Source organism: Stegodyphus dumicola, chromosome 5 (assembly GCF_044657685.1).
Source record: "Stegodyphus dumicola isolate Sdum_Otavi_A_Nest chromosome 5, ASM4465768v1".
NCBI lineage: Eukaryota > Metazoa > Arthropoda > Arachnida > Araneae > Eresidae > Stegodyphus > Stegodyphus dumicola.
Genome location: NC_140772.1, coordinates 223,705,032 through 223,722,600, shown reverse-complemented (window position 1 = coordinate 223,722,600; position 17,569 = coordinate 223,705,032). Strand labels below are relative to the sequence as shown.

General features: G+C 35.3%; 1 protein-coding gene across 2 annotated transcripts in view; it reads right to left on the bottom strand.

The window, feature by feature from the left end:
• The window catches only part of LOC118200470 (dixin-like), a 138,407-nt gene that overhangs the window by 8,064 nt on the left and 112,774 nt on the right, over positions 1-17,569 (bottom strand). For both annotated transcript variants that reach the window (XM_085817722.1, XM_085817721.1), the window contains exons 8-11: positions 12,313-12,375; positions 12,170-12,223; positions 5,394-5,456; positions 804-962 (exon numbers count right to left, since the gene is read on the bottom strand). In XM_085817722.1, coding sequence (XP_085673848.1) covers positions 804-962; positions 5,394-5,456; positions 12,170-12,223; positions 12,313-12,375 — 339 coding nt within the window. The remainder of the gene's footprint in view (positions 1-803; positions 963-5,393; positions 5,457-12,169; positions 12,224-12,312; positions 12,376-17,569) is intronic.

Sequence of the window (17,569 nt, the reverse complement as noted above, 5' to 3'; positions counted from 1 at the left end):
CAATTTCTCCTTTCTTTCTGTTCAGTTAATGATTTCTTGTTTCTTGCTGTAAATGTTATATTGAAACTTTTGAAGAGACGGGTGAAATTATTAGCTTAGTTAAATATTTAAAAAACGTAAATGTTTTATTGTTACTATTTAAATTCAGAAGAATATCGCAAATTACGGTACTAAAGATGCAGTATTATTGGCGTTGAAAATGGAAACTTTAAAGTTTTAAACATGACAGTAGAATTGCTAAATCATTTTATATAGCAAAAGCTAGACTCACCGAGGGAGTAATAAATTCGAACAAGTACATTATTTCAATCAGATTAACCATTAATTGTCTCAAGGTGTTCCACAGTTTCCTATTTATACCATAAATGGGTTCAACACTAAAAGAACATTCTGCAAAGATCGATCCTAGAGTATGGAAAATATGTTCCTTGAAAACTTCCAAAATGTTGCCAAGATGGCAATAAAAACTTGTCATCAAGGCTAGTAAATTTTAATAACATATATTTCCTGTTATTTTTAAACTATTTTCGTAATTCCAACATCCATTTACTAAGAATAACAAGTAATTATGAATAATAAAGCACCTGAAATATATATAAATGCAGTAAGTGATCACAAATTATTAAAGATGGACAAAATTATACAAGAAATAAACGTAACATTCCAATAAAACTGTACTGAATATGTAAATAAAGAATAACAAATAAATAAAACAAATGAGCAGCAGGTACCATATAGACGGCTATGTAATAAAATATGAAAACATAAACACAGATGTTTGCATAAGTTACAACAATACTTGCCAGTGATGCTGGTGAAGCCATTTCCAAAGCATTTATTCGTTCTAGCAATGCTGCGAGTGACTGATCAACAGTGTCTATTGTATGTTGGCGTGGATCATTTGCTGGGAAACAACGTCTGAGACTGCTTAAAGCTTCTGCAACTACTTGCAACTCTTCTCTCTGAAATATGTTTCCGATATTCATAACAGTATTTAGGCATAACGTAACAGTTAAATATCTAAGCTATAGTTTAAATATCTAAGTAATGATATTACGTAGCTATTTAAACTATTCGTTTTTCTATATTTTAGTCATAAAGCTTGATTCTAAGAATGTTAAATTGTATTAAAGAATAACATACGCATAACAGATGAAGAGTGCTGAGCAGCTAAATATTTAGTCGTCAACTAAGAGTCTAAATGTTCAATCAACAGTGCTGACAGATACAGGCCATAAGCTAATTAAAAACTTGCTGAAGGGCAGAAAGCGCGTCTCCCATTCATTGACACTGACAAAACAAAATTATCTGTCCAGTAGAGTTGCCAGATGTGGAAGCCACGTATGGAGATATTCAAGAAAGTGCAGTTACTATTAATTGATATAATGAATCTTTTAGCTTGTTCTTCTTCTTGTAAACGATGCAAAATGAAGATGAAAGTAAAAATGAAAAAAAAAAAAAAAAGTAATTGCCGTGACAGCCAATAAAGCATTTTTCTTTTTTTTTTAAAGTTTATATGTCTTCATGTAAGTAAACTTTAGGAAAATACATTTTTTTGCATGAGTATTTCAATACTTTTAGACATTCGTGTTTGTCTAATTATTCATTTGGCTATGACTATTACAGTAAAAGGATTACCGTGGTTATCCTGACAAACTACCATGATATGTCACAATATGTCTATCAGGGTCTTATTCAGAGATTAGCTTCATGCGGTGCCTTTGGTTCTGGTTACTAGAAAGAAAATAGTTTCAGTGGCTTTATACTCATAGAAATCACACAAAACGTAATAAGTATTCGTAATCCAAGAAAGTCATTACGATCTGTCTTTATGATCTCACCTGATCCAGTATGAATAATAGTGATGCTACGAGTCGATAATGAGCATGAAGGAAAAAAAAAAAAAAAAAAAAATTACGACATAACTAGGATCTTAGCATGGGAAGGAATGACAGTGTAAAGATGCTATATATTGTGTTTTTCTTTAACAAATGTGTTGCAATCGATTTCCGGAGCGTCATGACCGACTATTTTGTGGTGTTGTAAGTAATAAACTGTTTCATTCTGTAAAGACAACTCAACATACCATTTCTAGAAAGCAAGGCAGATCCTTCTGGAAATCTAAGATAATTTAATCAACTGACAATAATGTTTTCTTTACTGAACACGCAAGTAAAATTTATAGGAATTTAACGATCATTTAACAGTGGCGTGACTAGAGCTTTTGGGTAATTATGCAAAAACAGTTCTGGGCACCTTCCCCATGATTTTCAACATTCCAATAAAAAGGGGCTTAAAGACCCAAGTTTTCGAATAATGATGATTTTTATTCAGAATTAATTCTGGATTAATTATTTAGAAATATAAGCATGCGTGTCAAGGCGAAAGGCGTATAATATTATTTTGTCTAATGGAAAAATTGTGTAATGTCACACTCCACTTTTTTTTTTCTTTCTGTATTTTTTAGGTTAACTTTAAGAAAGTTGAAAATTTAGGCCTCTATCCTGGCTTAAGACATTAATTGATTAGCTTAGATCAAGCTGTAATTTTATGGGGTCTCTTTTATGAGTTTTTTTTATTCGGCTTTCTTAAGACACCTAATAAATTAATTTACACAGAAAAGAAATACGCCATGTAAAATGTAGAATTAAAGAGGAAGGGAACACCAGATTAGTGGATATTTTATTTAAAATTATATATCGAGTTTTTATATGAAATCTGCGTCAATCAAGATTATTATTATTATTTACTACTATATCAATATTGTTATTATTATTATTTATATTTTTTATGTTATGTTTATTATGTTATTTATTAAAAGTTAAAAAAAAAAAAAAAGGCTTCATCTTATCTCAGAAGCTTCTGGGTGATATTCTTATTTGGGTATGATGATGCTCGTACATCATTTCACATATTATATAATTATTCATATATAAAAATGCTTCTATTAAACTATCAAAAATCTTGCGTGAACACGAATCATTCAATATTTTTAAGAACATTTTGGTGGAACTGTTCATTTTTCACGGTAACATACAGTGTTTATGAAAAATAGTTGATTTTCGTCTATCAGTCGCCTTTAATTTCCCTCTGATATATATTCTGTCTTTCTCCCGTGCGTGTATCTCCATTCTAAGCCAAGCATACTAGTACAGTTATAAGGTATTTCTCCCACCTTCTTGGCGTGCCTTCGTGGTGTAGTGGTCTGCACGCTGGGCGATTTTTTAACCTATTACATTCAGAGCCAAAGACCCGTTCTTTGCACCAAAAAATAAATCTTAAGCAAAAAGAAATTACATTAACTATTTTAGCTAAAGAAGAACAGTTCTGAAATAAATTATCCAGAGTGTCATTAGTCAAATAAGCACCTTCTTGGCGGGCCTTCGTGGTGTAGTGGTTCTGCACACTGGGCCGGTATTTCCAGAGGTCCGTGGTTCGATTACCGGCGAAGGCGTTGTTCATTTTTCATCTTTCCGGCTTCCAAAAAAATCCTAATGTCTCTACAGTGGCGCCTGAGCTGAAAGGATGTTGGATGATGATTCTCCACACCCAGGATTTGTCGACTGGGTCCCCTAAAAACCCCAGTCACCCTTTAAAAGGGGGAGTATATAAGGTATTTTTCCTACCTTCTTAACGTGCCTTCGTGGTGTAGTGGTCTGCACGTTGGGTGCGTATTCCAGAAGTCCATGCTTCGATTCCCGGCGAAGGCGTTGCTCATTTTTCATCTTGCCTGCTTCCAAAAATACCTAATGTCTCTACACAGTTAGTACATGCTGTATATATTAGTACAGTCGACGCTTGTTAAAACGGCCATTCCATTACCATGGTTCCTGTGAGAAGCCCATAGAGCTTTAAATCAACTTTCGCTTTGCCGATCATTCACTATAACCGATCCTTATCCTGTGTCATGCGAGAGGTTAAAAATACATTTACAGCGATTGTTAATTGCTTTATTAATCATAACGAATGAGATATTGTTATGAGTATTAATAATCAATCCCCTAAGCTAATACTTTCTTTTTATTTATGAGAAAATTTGACAAGTGTTAAAAATACAAATTCACTAGGAGTTTGGAAGTTCTAGGAAAGAACTTCCAGGAGTTCTTCCTGGAGTCTTCCTTAAAAATGTTTTAGCTATAATGAACTACTTCTACTAATTCAGAAGTCAAACAACAAAATCAGCGTTATATTTACAAAATTTTCACAGGACTAGTTTTGAAATAATGATTAGATTCATTCATTTGCGGTTTTGAAGCTGAGGATGGTGGTTAGGTAAAACCATCGAAACTAGTCCTGTGAAAATTTTAAAAATATAACGCTGATTTTTGTTGTTTGACTTCTGAATTAGTATTTATTCGGCGTGTTATTGTGTCTTAATTACTACTTCTACTCCCGACTTTCCGTACCTTCATTTTCTTCACGTTTGTCACACTTTGGTCTCGAGAAATTTAGAACTTTTCTAACTGTAAACTTGGGCACCAGTCATAAATTATCTCTGATTGTCATAAATTACCTCTGATGATACATATTATCCAATATTGATTTGAAAGTTCTCATCTGGCAGGGAATCAAAACCAATATCAGCAGCTTTTCTAGTTTCGTATTCGAATTTGCTTTCATTTGAAGTTTTGATGTTATGATAAGACGGTACATAGAAAAAAAGGACATAATACAGGGGCAAAACTTGTTTTCTGTATTTTTAAGGGTCTCTTATCGTATCAAGTGCTTCGAGCTCTTATGCTGCGGCATACCTTGCACACCCCTATACGTGCCACTGTAATTCAGTGATGTTGTAAGGTTTATCCTAAGTTTTTAACAGTTTAGTTAAAACTACTTTCCTAGCTTTCCTAATTTCAGCTTACAATTTCCCACTAGAATGTGTTTTTAGAACCGCGGTTAATGCAAATGAGGAAGAGCGGTATTTAAGTCGAACTTTCGCCGGCTTGGTTAAGACAACCAGAGATTATGACTAGCGCGTGTTTGCCTTATGGCTACACTCTTTCTAAGCTATTTGTACACTCTGCCGTTTTCAGGCCCTTGATTTTCAGGCATCGGCTATATCTTTTTAGTTAAGCATTAGTTAAGTACTCTTGAGTTCAAGCCCAAGTGGAGGCTTTTCTATACTCTCTAAGAAAGGAGCCGACTGCTAAATTCTTATTTTGAGAAATAAAGGGTAATTAACCCTTCTTGAGTTTACGCCTCAGCGATTATTCGCTTACCAGTTAGTTCACAAGGTTCCTACACACTTAGCCGTAAGAGAAAAGGTTGGAACGCCACAATGTAATTAAATTTTTCAATAACCAACCTCATTAGGAAATGCTATGTTCTACATGATTTATACAGCGCGTAATGTCAAAGTAGAATATTAAGTTTGATAACCTTTAAATTCTTACCTGTATTCTTCCTGGAACTGCATATGGGTACTTGAAACTTTTCGGCTGAGTAGACAAGGCCAACTGAAACGAGCCATGAACAAATTTGATCATGCAGTATTTAATGCCAGCAGAAAGGAATATAGTAAAATCTCAACTATTTCAATACCAATTGTGCAATATTCATTCTATCTTTTGCATTGTCAAAATAGATTATGAAAAATTATGTTAATATTTTATATATTTGCTAATTTTTATCAATTTATTTTTGGCTCAACTGAGCTTCCAGATGACGTAAATTTAATCTGTGGCCTTAAGTGAACAAGCTAACCTAAACCTAAAATGTACCCAGTCAAAAAAAAAAAAAAAAAAAAAAAAACCCACCACCTCTAATTTGATTAGATTTTCTATTACGCCCAAAAGGGCGCTTTTTTCAGAGCATTTAGGTTAACGCCACATTGGGTTAAAAATACCTAAAAACAGCATATATTTAGAATTTCTGATAGACAGTCTAGCGCGCTGCAGATAAAAGTATTTTATTAGATACAGTCTGTTGTCACTGCTCGCTTTAAAATCGTCAAGTTTCTTAATCCCAAACTCCGAAAATCCAAGAATTCGTTAAATTAAAAAAAAATATGAAACAGATAGTAATATAAGAATTCGATTAGAGAGAGAAATTCGAAATTTAAGAATTGAACTTCCAGGTGGCCATATTCGGTTGGAGAGTTACGCTATTCAAAATTTGATAGCTCTAGGTATCCTAATTTGCTCACAATGAGAGAAACATACATACATTCATGCAGATTTTTCATTATTTAATTTCTTTAAAGATAATACAGGGCGATAATATTTGGTGGCAGCAATTTGAAAAGTGATACAGCCGTTTACAGTGATTTGGCGAAAAAATCCGTTTTGAGATTTAGGCTAAAAAAAATTCAACTTGAGTTTTTTATGTCTCGAAAGCGCAATTTAGGACATGCTCTATAGTAGCCATTACACGGTACGCGTTTTAGTGCTACTTAAAAGAAAGAAAGAGTTTGTGTTTTAATTGTATTTAATTATATTGTGTAAATACACAATACTTTTGTTTTTCCATCTGATTCGTACATGAATAAATCAAAAAATTTTCCGACGCGTGAACAGGCCGCATACAACTGTCCTAATGAAAGCATGGATTTTCAAATTTAATCCCCACATTTCTAGCTATTCTCCGTGTGCTTTGCTGTTGGTCATTACAAATTCAAGTCGCCTCGGAAACTGCCAACATTTAAATTTGAACGGCATACCTGTCGAAATCATTGGGATACGTGGCAACAGTATATCTTCTCCTTTAAATTTCCATTTAAAATTGTACCTTTGATGATATTGTTAACTGAAAGCCTATAAGGTATTTCTCCCGCCTTACTAGCGTGCCTTCGTGGTGTAGTGGTCGGCACACTGAGCCGGTATTTCAGAGGTCCGTGGTTCGATTCCCGGCGAAAGCGTTGTTCATTTTTCATCTTGCCTGCTTTCTAAATTCCTAATCTCTCTACAGTGGCGCCCGAACTAAAAGGGTCGTGGATGATGAATCTCCACACCCAGGATTTGGCGACTGGGTCCCCTAAAAAAACTTAGTCGCCCTTTAAAAGGGGGGGTATATAAAGTATTTCTTCCACCTTTCTTAGCGTGCCTTCTTCGTGTAGTGGTCAGCGCACTGAGCCAGTATTTCAGAGTTCCGTGGTTCGATTCCCGGCGAAAGCGTTGTTCATTTTTCATCTTGCCTGCTTTCTAAGTTCCTAATGTCTCTACAGTGGCGCCCGAACTAAAAGGGTCGTGGATGATGAATCTCCACACCCAGGATTTGGCGACTGTGTCCCCTAAAAAACCCAGTCGCCCTTTAAAAGGGGGAGTATATAAGGTATTTCTCCCACCTTTCCAAGCGTGCCTTCTTGGTGTAGTGGTCAGCGCACTGAGCCAGTATTTCAGAGGTCCGTGGTTCGATTCCCGGCGAAGGTGTTGATAATTTTTCATCTTGCCTGCTTCCTAAATACCTATGTCTCTACAAGCCTAGTGCCTTTGTAAAGTCATTTCGGATTGATATTTAGGAGAAATATGATAGGCACCCCAGTTTTCAATGTTAAAACATGCTGCGGCATGCATGGCAAACCAAGGGAATTTAAGAATTTAATTGGCAGTTGACCAATTCTTCTTGATTCTATTACAATATCGATGGTCTTATACGCTGTCGCTTCGTCCGGTATTTTTTGTTTCGAATGGTGATATTGATGATTGATATCTTTGACATCGTTGTTATAGCACGTGTACTGAGCCACTGATGACTTTTGTAATTCTGAGTCAAATTTGGGAAAACTTTATAAATCAATTCTTCTTTGGTTGCTATGATTTTACAGAAATTGTTTAGCCATGCGATACATTGTGCGATACCATCGACTGCTATTTTTCTGTCTCCAGTATTCAACAAATGTTTCGCGAAACATTTAGCGGACGCATCATGTTGTACCTATACACGCAGGTTAGTATTCGAAGTCAGTTCCTGTACGTATTGCCACAAAATTGATGATTTGAAACATGCATTAAGTTCATCAGCGGGTGTTTAGCATGGCATAATTGGTAAAGTTTGTCGAAAATTACCAGAAAATAAAATGAGTGCGCTACGGAAGAGCTCTTCATTTTCTCTTAAATATTTTAGTATACCGTGAAGTGCTTCCAGTGATTTTTTGTGTGCCATAGTATATTCGACCCATATAATGAGTTTACATAATTGGAGTACTTTACTCATTTTAGAATTTCGGTTGATATTGCGTACTGGTGTCTCAGTGATTTGCATATTTAACGGCAATTTCAATACCGAATGTGTTGTTCAGCCACTATCTAAAAGAGTTACCGTAATACATGCCAGACAGTGCAATATATTTTTGCGATCGTACGGTTACCAAAATAAGTGCAATAAGAAAAGTTTTGCCTGTGCTTCCGGGTGGTAGGAAATACAATCCAACACTTTGGCTTCTAACAATCCACACTATGCATTGTACTGGAAATAATTTCAGAAGATTCGCTTGAACAAATGTACCCAATTCATCGATATCAGAGTGTATTTCCCTTTGCGAACCACTATTAAAAAGGTCATTTCCAGCCGCTCTTAATTGTATCAGTGCTGGGTTAGGCGATTGCCAAACATTATGTTCTCAATCGATGCTATTGCCTCATTATCAATGTTTTGTGCGAACTGTATGTCCAGTGTAATCGTAAATACGGTATGATTCAACAATTATCGACTTCAACAACGTTGTTTCGTTCATTTAAAGTGATGCATTTTTCTTTCTTTTGAGGTGACTGACCTCTCTGATCCACAACGCCCCTACCTAGTTTAAAAGTTTTCTTGCTTCTCAAAACCCGCGCTATTTTCATCAAAATGTTTATGAGGTTTATGTTGGTGATCGCTATTAGCCGATGAAAAATTTCGCCGGCCTAGAAAATTTTTTCTTCTTTAAAATTTGACACCTCTTTTGGCTACAAGCTTTCCAAAATTTTTGTTAACACTTTCTTCGTATTTCCGCCTATGCATATTTTCTGGCACATGTCAGTTTTCAAATTTCACAGTAATTCAAAAAGCTGTTCTAACGCAATTTAGTTTCTAGCTACATAAAATCTTAGATACATGAGACCAAACTAGGCAATATTATGTCAATAAATCCTGCATCGGAGTTTTTCCCATGTAACATTTCCCCACCTAGACTTTTCGTAAAATGAAATCAGTTAAATCATTGGCATTCAGCTGATATTTACCATAAAGTTCTCCATCCAATATGATCCTATCTTTAAGCGCGAGGAATGATCTCAAAAGTGCATTTTGAAATAAATCGAATTTCTAATTCGCATAGCCCGTTGAACCTAGCATATACTTTTCAACGCCCTCATACCAGGTCAGTTCTTGACTTTTCAGAACAGCTGTTTCTAAAGCAATATTTTGTATTTATCCAACCGAGTATAGTAAAAAGTGGATTTCCAAACTTTTGATAAAGGACAAAGCCGAACTTTTGCCATCAAAACTATTTAGTGGTTTCATTGATGCACAAATTTTTTCTAAAACACACTCAAATCCTTGTATTTGGTTTTGTTGTACTGTAGAAACTTAGTCTTGGGGGGGGCAGGCTAAGAGCTGCATCGTCGCCAGGCATGGCTTGTTAGAAAGTTGGACGACAGATGTTGGATACTGCTTGTATAGAAGTTTAAACCAATGTTCTTTAGAACTTACTAGACTGACAATCGAGATATCGATGTAGTCTGAATTAGGATGATGAAATCTTATGAAGGTTTGAACCTATCTTTAACCACGAGGAATGCTTTCAAAAGAACTTTTAATTGAACTCTTTAAATAAAAGAACGCACCACTTGTGCTGCAGAATATAACTCCATTACTTACCGGTATTTTGAATAACATAAGATGAAGTTAAATTTAAGTAACCCAGTTGAAGACTACACAAGGTGAACTACTTAAGCTGTAGTTCATAACGGCAAGTATTTAAGATTTAACGGCAAGTAATTAACGAGAAGTATTTAAGATCAGCCAGGAAAATTACTAAAGCCGGAATAAACTTTTCAGGAACTGACGATAGGACGTGGATTGCAAGCGAGACTGTCATAAGCTCTAAAACATCCAAACTTTCGACTTAAATAATCTACAAGTAATTTGCATCCTGGTGAAGACTAAGGAAAGAGGTTACAGTCAAGTTTGATAATTGATTAACTAACATAAAATCTTACAATAGATGGATCTATTCATAAAGTTTCTTAAATTTTAGTATTTGCAACTTACATGAGCTGCATGCTCCACACATTCCTTAGTTTCTATTTGACACATTCTACCTAGACATCCGTTCTTATATAACACTAGACAACAGAGCCTTCATTATTAATTGGCAAAATTTTGCGAAAGCTCTGAATAACACCCAGTACACGTTTCCAACAATGTATTCGGGGGATAATATTGGCAGCCTGGCCAAGAATTTAACAGATGAAATCAATTCAGCCTATGAAAACTCTTCTACCATAGTACCCAAGACTAAGGTTCAATTGATAAAGGATCCCAAGACTAAAACTCAACTTGAAAAATCTTTTTCAACAGAGGAATGCAGCAGCAGAAAGTGGTAAAGAACAAGAAATCTATCTGACAAACAAGTTCGCAATAGATAGCATAATGCTTGCAAGTCTTTTACCAATAATCAAGCATAATTTACCTGCACGAGTTATATTAATTCCTGCACGAGTTATATTATATGGGTATGATTCCGCTCTTAAACGGCCTTACCACGATCTACTACACTGAAATTGAGGAGGATGAACTTTTAATTACGAATATGAAATTTTGCACAAGTAACATTCACCATAACCAAACTCAATAAGATGATTCAGATATATTACATTAGTTCACAAGAAAAACCGCACGCAGATGTCAGTTCTATGATGTCATGCATGCATCTTTCGAACACTTGAGCTCCTAAGAACTATGGACCTATGCTGTCTTAGCAGCTCGTTCAGCTTTTCATTTATTCGTATCCCGTCAAGTGTTATCATGTTAGCGAACTATCATAGCAGTGAACTAATTTTGAAACTTTGTACCTAAATCATTCAGACCATAACAATAATTAGAAGTTTTATAATTAGTTTCTTCAGAAGTTTGGCTACGTGCAAGAGTACTGTGTAATTACACCTTTCGTTCTCTTCTCTGAGAATATTTGCCATGTTCCATAGCAGTTGTCTCAACCATGAATTGCCTTCGGGCAGAATGCACGATCTGAAAACAGCTGACGGGCTAGATTTTCTTTAACAAAATGAAAATTATTGATCAACAATATCAAAAAATATTTTAATTCAATTTTAAATTCCGCTTACTAAACATTTAGTAACAATTATTATTATAAATATTAAATATTTGGTTACAAGTAATCTAAACAATTAAAAATAATAAAAACACAAAGGAAGATAATTTAAATTTATATTTATATTCTACCTGAAATGTAAAGTTTGGTATTTGCAAACACTTTTGTTGGTTACACTTTTTAATTCGAATATATTGAGGGATTAATACTAGTATTTAAAACTGACATTTTTTTCAAATAATTTCAGTATGTTAAATAAATCATTAAATCAGTTTACTTTGGATTTAAGCAACTTACTTTAATACAAGCAGAATAAAACTTGAGAATATATAATGGCAATCTGGTCACTTTCTCTTGTTTATTGAAATTTTCATCTACGCATACATTAAAATGCATATGTTAGTATATAAATTATTATGTTTTGTATGTAAATACAAAATTCGCTTTCGTGTAATATCAACACACTGAAGAAAAATTACTCAAAATTAACTTCATCACAGATCATAGATGCTCATCATTCGTGTTCTTTTCCTATTGATTTGCAGCTAGAGAAAAAGCTATTCACATATAAATGTATTCTAAAATAAAGCGATTAATCTAAGTGCAAGAATTCGTAACTGAGCGCACTTATTTTTTGACAAGTACATATAATAAGTTAATCAAATCTATAGCTTCAAAATTTTAACACATTTTATATAACATTTTTTATTATCTCATATTATAGATTTTCTGGTAACGAAAAACATGAACTCTTACTTGAAATAATTGAAATCTTGAATTCTTTGCAACGCGGTATTTGCAACTGATTTGTATAATTTCGCGGCTTAGTTTCGATGGCCTCTAGTTTGAGACCACCGTTCTCCTGTATGGTTTCATGTTATAAAGAGCTTATAAATGCTTATAATATTTGAATCTTACCTTGAGTCTGGCTATTTCTTGCTCTTTTTCTTCTATCATCTTCTTCAGCTTCATCTGAGGAAAGAAAAAATCTGGAATAAGGTATCCGATAAGCGGACCATGCGGAACGAGAAAGAAGAAACGAAGAAAGAGAAATCACGTGCATTTTCTTCCTGAAGGTTTTCGTCCTTTTGAACGTCGAGACAGTTCTTCCTTTCATCACGGACCTGTAGGCAAGACAAAACAGTTAATAAACTATACTGATATGATTATTTAAAAAAAAACACTCTTTTAACAAATATTTAAAAAAAGTTCCTAAATTAGAATGCTATGTATTTATCAAAGAAGAGATTAGTGCAATATACGAGGGTTCGGGCAAAAGTCATGGCAACTATTTTTTTCTTGTAGATATGTGAGCAGATTACAAAACGTATATGTGTCGTGTGGAAGCTCTGCATGCATAGTGTGTATGCAGAAGAACAGATGGCTCTGTGATAGCTGGCTCTGTGGTAGCGAGGGCTCTGAAATCAGTCAGCTGGTGAGTGTCGTGCGAGATGGAAATAACCCGTGTTGAACAGCGCGCTTGCATCAAAATAGCCGTTCTCAGATATTGCGTAATGAGCTACAGCTACGCAAAATCGCTTCGCCGTGGGTACCGCATGCACTGACGGAAGTTCAAAGGTTGGTGCGCTATGCAATATAGTACTCCGACCACTTTGCACGCTCGCAACAGGACGGCGATCAATTCTTGTCACCAATAATGGCTATCGATGAATTTTGGGCCAGAGCATACGAACCAGAACTGAAACGTCAGTCCGCGGAGTGGCGACATCCTGGATCACCAAGGCAGCGGAAGGTCCGTCAGAATCCTTCCCCAGTCAAATTGATGGTGATTGTCGCGTATGACGTCAGGGGTGTCATTGTTTGCCATTTTGTTCCTCATGGCAGAACAGTACTAAAGGGACTTCCTGGTGCGACAGGTACGACGTGGCGTTCGGGATAAACGTCCGGATCTTGTGGACAATGCAAGACCACATAAAGTGTGTACGGCAGCTACTCCGACGTTGGAGATGAGAAGAATTGGAGCAGCCAAAATTTACTCTAGTGATCTTTTGCCCTGTGACTTTGATCTCATTCCCAAGATTAAGGAACCAATACGTGGTAGGCGGTTTGCAACACGAGAGGACATTGCTAATGCTGTGCGCCAACAGATGACCTGATTCACAAATGAAGCGGCAAATGCTGAGGCTGATGGTATTCAGCGCCTCCCACATCGTTGGCAGCGTGTGGTAACAGTAGCAGAGAACTACACTTAGGGTTTTTAGGCCCAGGTTTGTCATGTCAACTTTATGTGTATTGTGTTATCATTCTTTTGCACGGTGAAAGCCACATTGCTCTGTATACTACCGTAATAAATTCGTGTGTTACGATATTTTAGTGCTATTCATTCTCCACACATGTAGTTAAGACCTTGTCCTTTCGTCTGTATATGTCATATTTTCCAACCGGACTGGTATCTTCAAGAAAAAAATCGTTATCCTGACTTTTGCCCCAACCTACGTATATCAATATAGTAATACCGGGTTATTCAAAATTCCTTTACCCCACGCTTACTGGATTTAACACTGTATGACTTTTTGTTGTTGTTGTTGTATAACGCTCACTTGTCTGATGTATAGTCAGCCCAAGCCCACGATATTCTTCGTGGCAAGGAGCGCAAGATTGCACCTGTTAGCCTTGATAATACAGGGCGGTAATATTTGGTGACAAAAACTTTAAAAGTAATAACGCCGTCTGTAGTGATATAACGCAAAATCCTGTTTCGATACAATAGCCAATTTGGGCTGACGCCTCTTTGGACTAATAAAATTTTGGATTTATCATTGAAACGTAGTAGCAGCTAACCACTTAAGAAAAGCTTATTTTAGATTTAGTAAAATATACAAATAAATAAATAAACACATATTTTTGAGACGTCAAAAATCAGATTCAGATGCTTCATTTATTATAATTTGAATCACAAATGCCTTTTATATTGATAAAAACCATATGCCCTTTTATTCATATAGACTTTTATCAATATAGGCTTATAACAATGCGGATGTTCATCAGTTTGAGCTTTTATCTGTGTGGGCTTTGTCACGTAGGCTATAATCAAAATGGCGTTACTTTTGTAGGCTTCTGCAGTGAGCGTTTTTCTCCTGTAAGCTTTTATGTGGCCACCAGTTAAAACATTATTTTCTTACGAGTGGAATAAGAGTCTGGAAATGACAGTTGCCGTCAGAAAAATAGAGTAATTTTAGATCTGAGACCGTCCTGCTTTAATAACGTGGGAATTGAAATTTATAGTAATGCTATTAATTATGAATTAGGCCTTTACTAAATACGAACGAAGAATATTTGCAATAAATATTTAAAGTAAGTTTTCCTGCAAGCGAATTCTAATGCAGAAAATGTTTCGGATAAAAATAAATACGTGTAGATTTGTTAAGAAAGATTACGAGTTGATTGCTTGTTTAACTGAATGCGGCAAAACATTTGTGGATGTCTTTGTGGGGGATTTTCTAAAGGAAAAAGGTTTGTATTCATGAAAGAAAAATCACGAACATACCTAAGCGTTTAGATTGTTCGTCAGGATTCGACCCCGAATCGACCTACCAGTATTAAAAAATGCCTTAACTGCTCGGTTGCTGCTGTGCCAGAATGCTTTTGCAGTTATAATGTAATTTTAAATGCACTTATGTTACAACTGCAATATACCGCATTAATTATAATTTCAACTGTAAAATAACTAGAACCAACTTTGATCAGTAATAAAACATAGTTTAAATTTTAAAGATAAATTAAGGATCTTATCCTTTGCTGAATATCCTGAGAAACTGCTATACGCGAGGGCAAATGAAAGTTTAATCAAGATCTTATATTTCACAAACCGGTAGTACTTTCCGAAAGCTGCTTCTAGATTATTTTCATTCATCTCATCCGTCAATTTCCAAGGTATGATCGTCTGCAAAGTTTGTTGTCCGAGGACAATATTTTATATCAGAAGTAAAAACATGCGCCTCCCTCAAGGTGTAACAAATCGCAAATATAATAAATTTAACTGCATTTACACTGTAATTTTAGTTAATGTGCATACAGTATAATTAAACTGCTGCGATAATTTTACTATAGTTATAACGTAACTGAAATTAGAAATCGTGCAATTACATTGTAAATGAATTAACTGCAATTGCAATTATGTTGTAATTGTACAATTTCCAATACAGTTTTATTGTAATTGTTGTCTTTACAGTTACATTCTAGTTGAATTAAGTTCAATTACAATTACATTGTAAATATACGATTTATAATGTAATTACATTTTAATTGCGCAATTTATAATTACAGTTACATTGAGGTATTTCAAATTACAATTACACTGGGTTTGTAAGCACAGTTGCATGGTAATTACAAGTAATTGAATTACAATGATATTTGCAAATATATTGTAATTCATTTATTAATCAATAGATTATAATTAAGTTATGCTGAACTCTAATTTAGCCCCTTCTTGCTAGGAGGAATTATAGACAATCTATTGGAACCTGACGCTTTGAGGTGTATTGAACGGAAGTTGAAGCGGTCATTTTATGCAGATAATTGCGTCACTAGTGTAGAAAACGAAAACTAACTGAAGAAATTTATAGAAGATGCTGAACATGGTGTCCATGGAACAATTTGAACTTGAAGAATAAACCAGCAACTTTAAGAAATATACTGAGACCTCAGGGAAAAGTCATGTACAAATTTTAGGATTGCTATGGGACATTTCCTTAGACAAAATGTTTTGTGACATAGACCTATTTTTAGTGTCTTCTAGCCCAGTAACCAACAGACAGTTACCTTCAATGTATTACGGTAACTAATTGTTATATATATATATATATAATACTTGATTCTTTTGGATTTAGCTACCTAGCTAAATTATTATCGAAATTATTACTCTAAGAAATCTGGCAGGAAAAATGTAGATAAGATGAAGTATGTAGATAAAATGTAGATAGATTTACATCGGAAACAAATTCTAACTCAGGTCAGCTGTTTCTAGAGATCTAGAAACAGCTGACCTGAGTTTTCATGTTTCCTGCGACGCAAGGAAGAATGCATATGCGGCTTGTATTTTCCTGACGGTAAAGGAGGATGCTGAGGTATATATTGTATAGATGTTGCAGTTGAGGAAAACCATGGAAACACTCACGCAGCTATTCTTTTCGTCGTTATTCGAGCCGCGGACCGAACTACCAGTGTTAAGCAGTTTAATTGCTAGATCGCTGGTGGGTCTTGGAATTAAAGGAACAAGACTATATTCCTGTATTAAGTAACAGATGGCGCCCAGACGGGGTAGTAGTTAGTGATTCTTATTACCGCGCCGAAGCGCTCGGGTTCGAATTCCGGAGAAGGCACGGATGTTTGTAAACGTATAGTGTCTGTGTGGCAAGAGGGCGTTCAAAATACACAGCTAGCCGAAATCCGAGTCTGTCGACAGTAAGATATACGAAAACTAACTTTTGCTTTCGCACTGAATCATGTAGTTGGTGAACTGAAACCAGCTGATTTGTCATCTTAGGGCTGTGCAGTAATACCGCTTTTGTCACTCAGATGGTGGGAGGACCCACAATAGTTGACTGAACCTACTGATTTTAAACACCGTGGAAACATCTTGAATTAAGATATTGATAAAGGAAAGATAGAAAGAGAGAAATTAAAATCTACAAAATCTTTGGCTAAAATTGAAAATATAATCCAGTATAATGGGATCTATTCGTACTTCGTCAAATACTCATAAATAGATCGTTTAGTGGGTAGGATTTTAAAATTTAGAGATAATTATCTTTGCAGAAAAAAAAAACGCAGCAGAATTTCGAAAAAATTTCTTTTTTCTTTTTTTTTTTTAATGGCGGGCAACTAGCAATTTCGGGTTTCGCCACTACTAAGGCCAGAAGTGGTAGCCATATTATTATGGAGGCACCTAAAGAGGCGGCCACTATTACCTCCTACGAGGAAGCAGAAAATTTTACATCCATGCCTTCTCTGGGATTCGAACTCGGGGCCTTCGGTATCGCAATCGTTTGTCCTAACCACTATACTGTCTGGGCGGGTGGTGAGTTGAGACTAGTACAGATGACTCAACAAGAGTGTTTCAAAGGAGATGCAAAGAAAAGTTTTAAGAATTTGGCTTCTTATCTAAGTAAAGATAAAATCATATGTACCAAAGCACGAATTGTTAATAGAAAAGATAAAGAAGATTTTTAAAAGCCAATGATTCTATCTTAAAATACGAAATCATACGAAGGTGCGCCATTTATAATCGTTTTTACTTCAAAGCTGACCATTACCAGATAATCGTGTTCGATACGCTGCTGTTTTTCAAATCGCAGA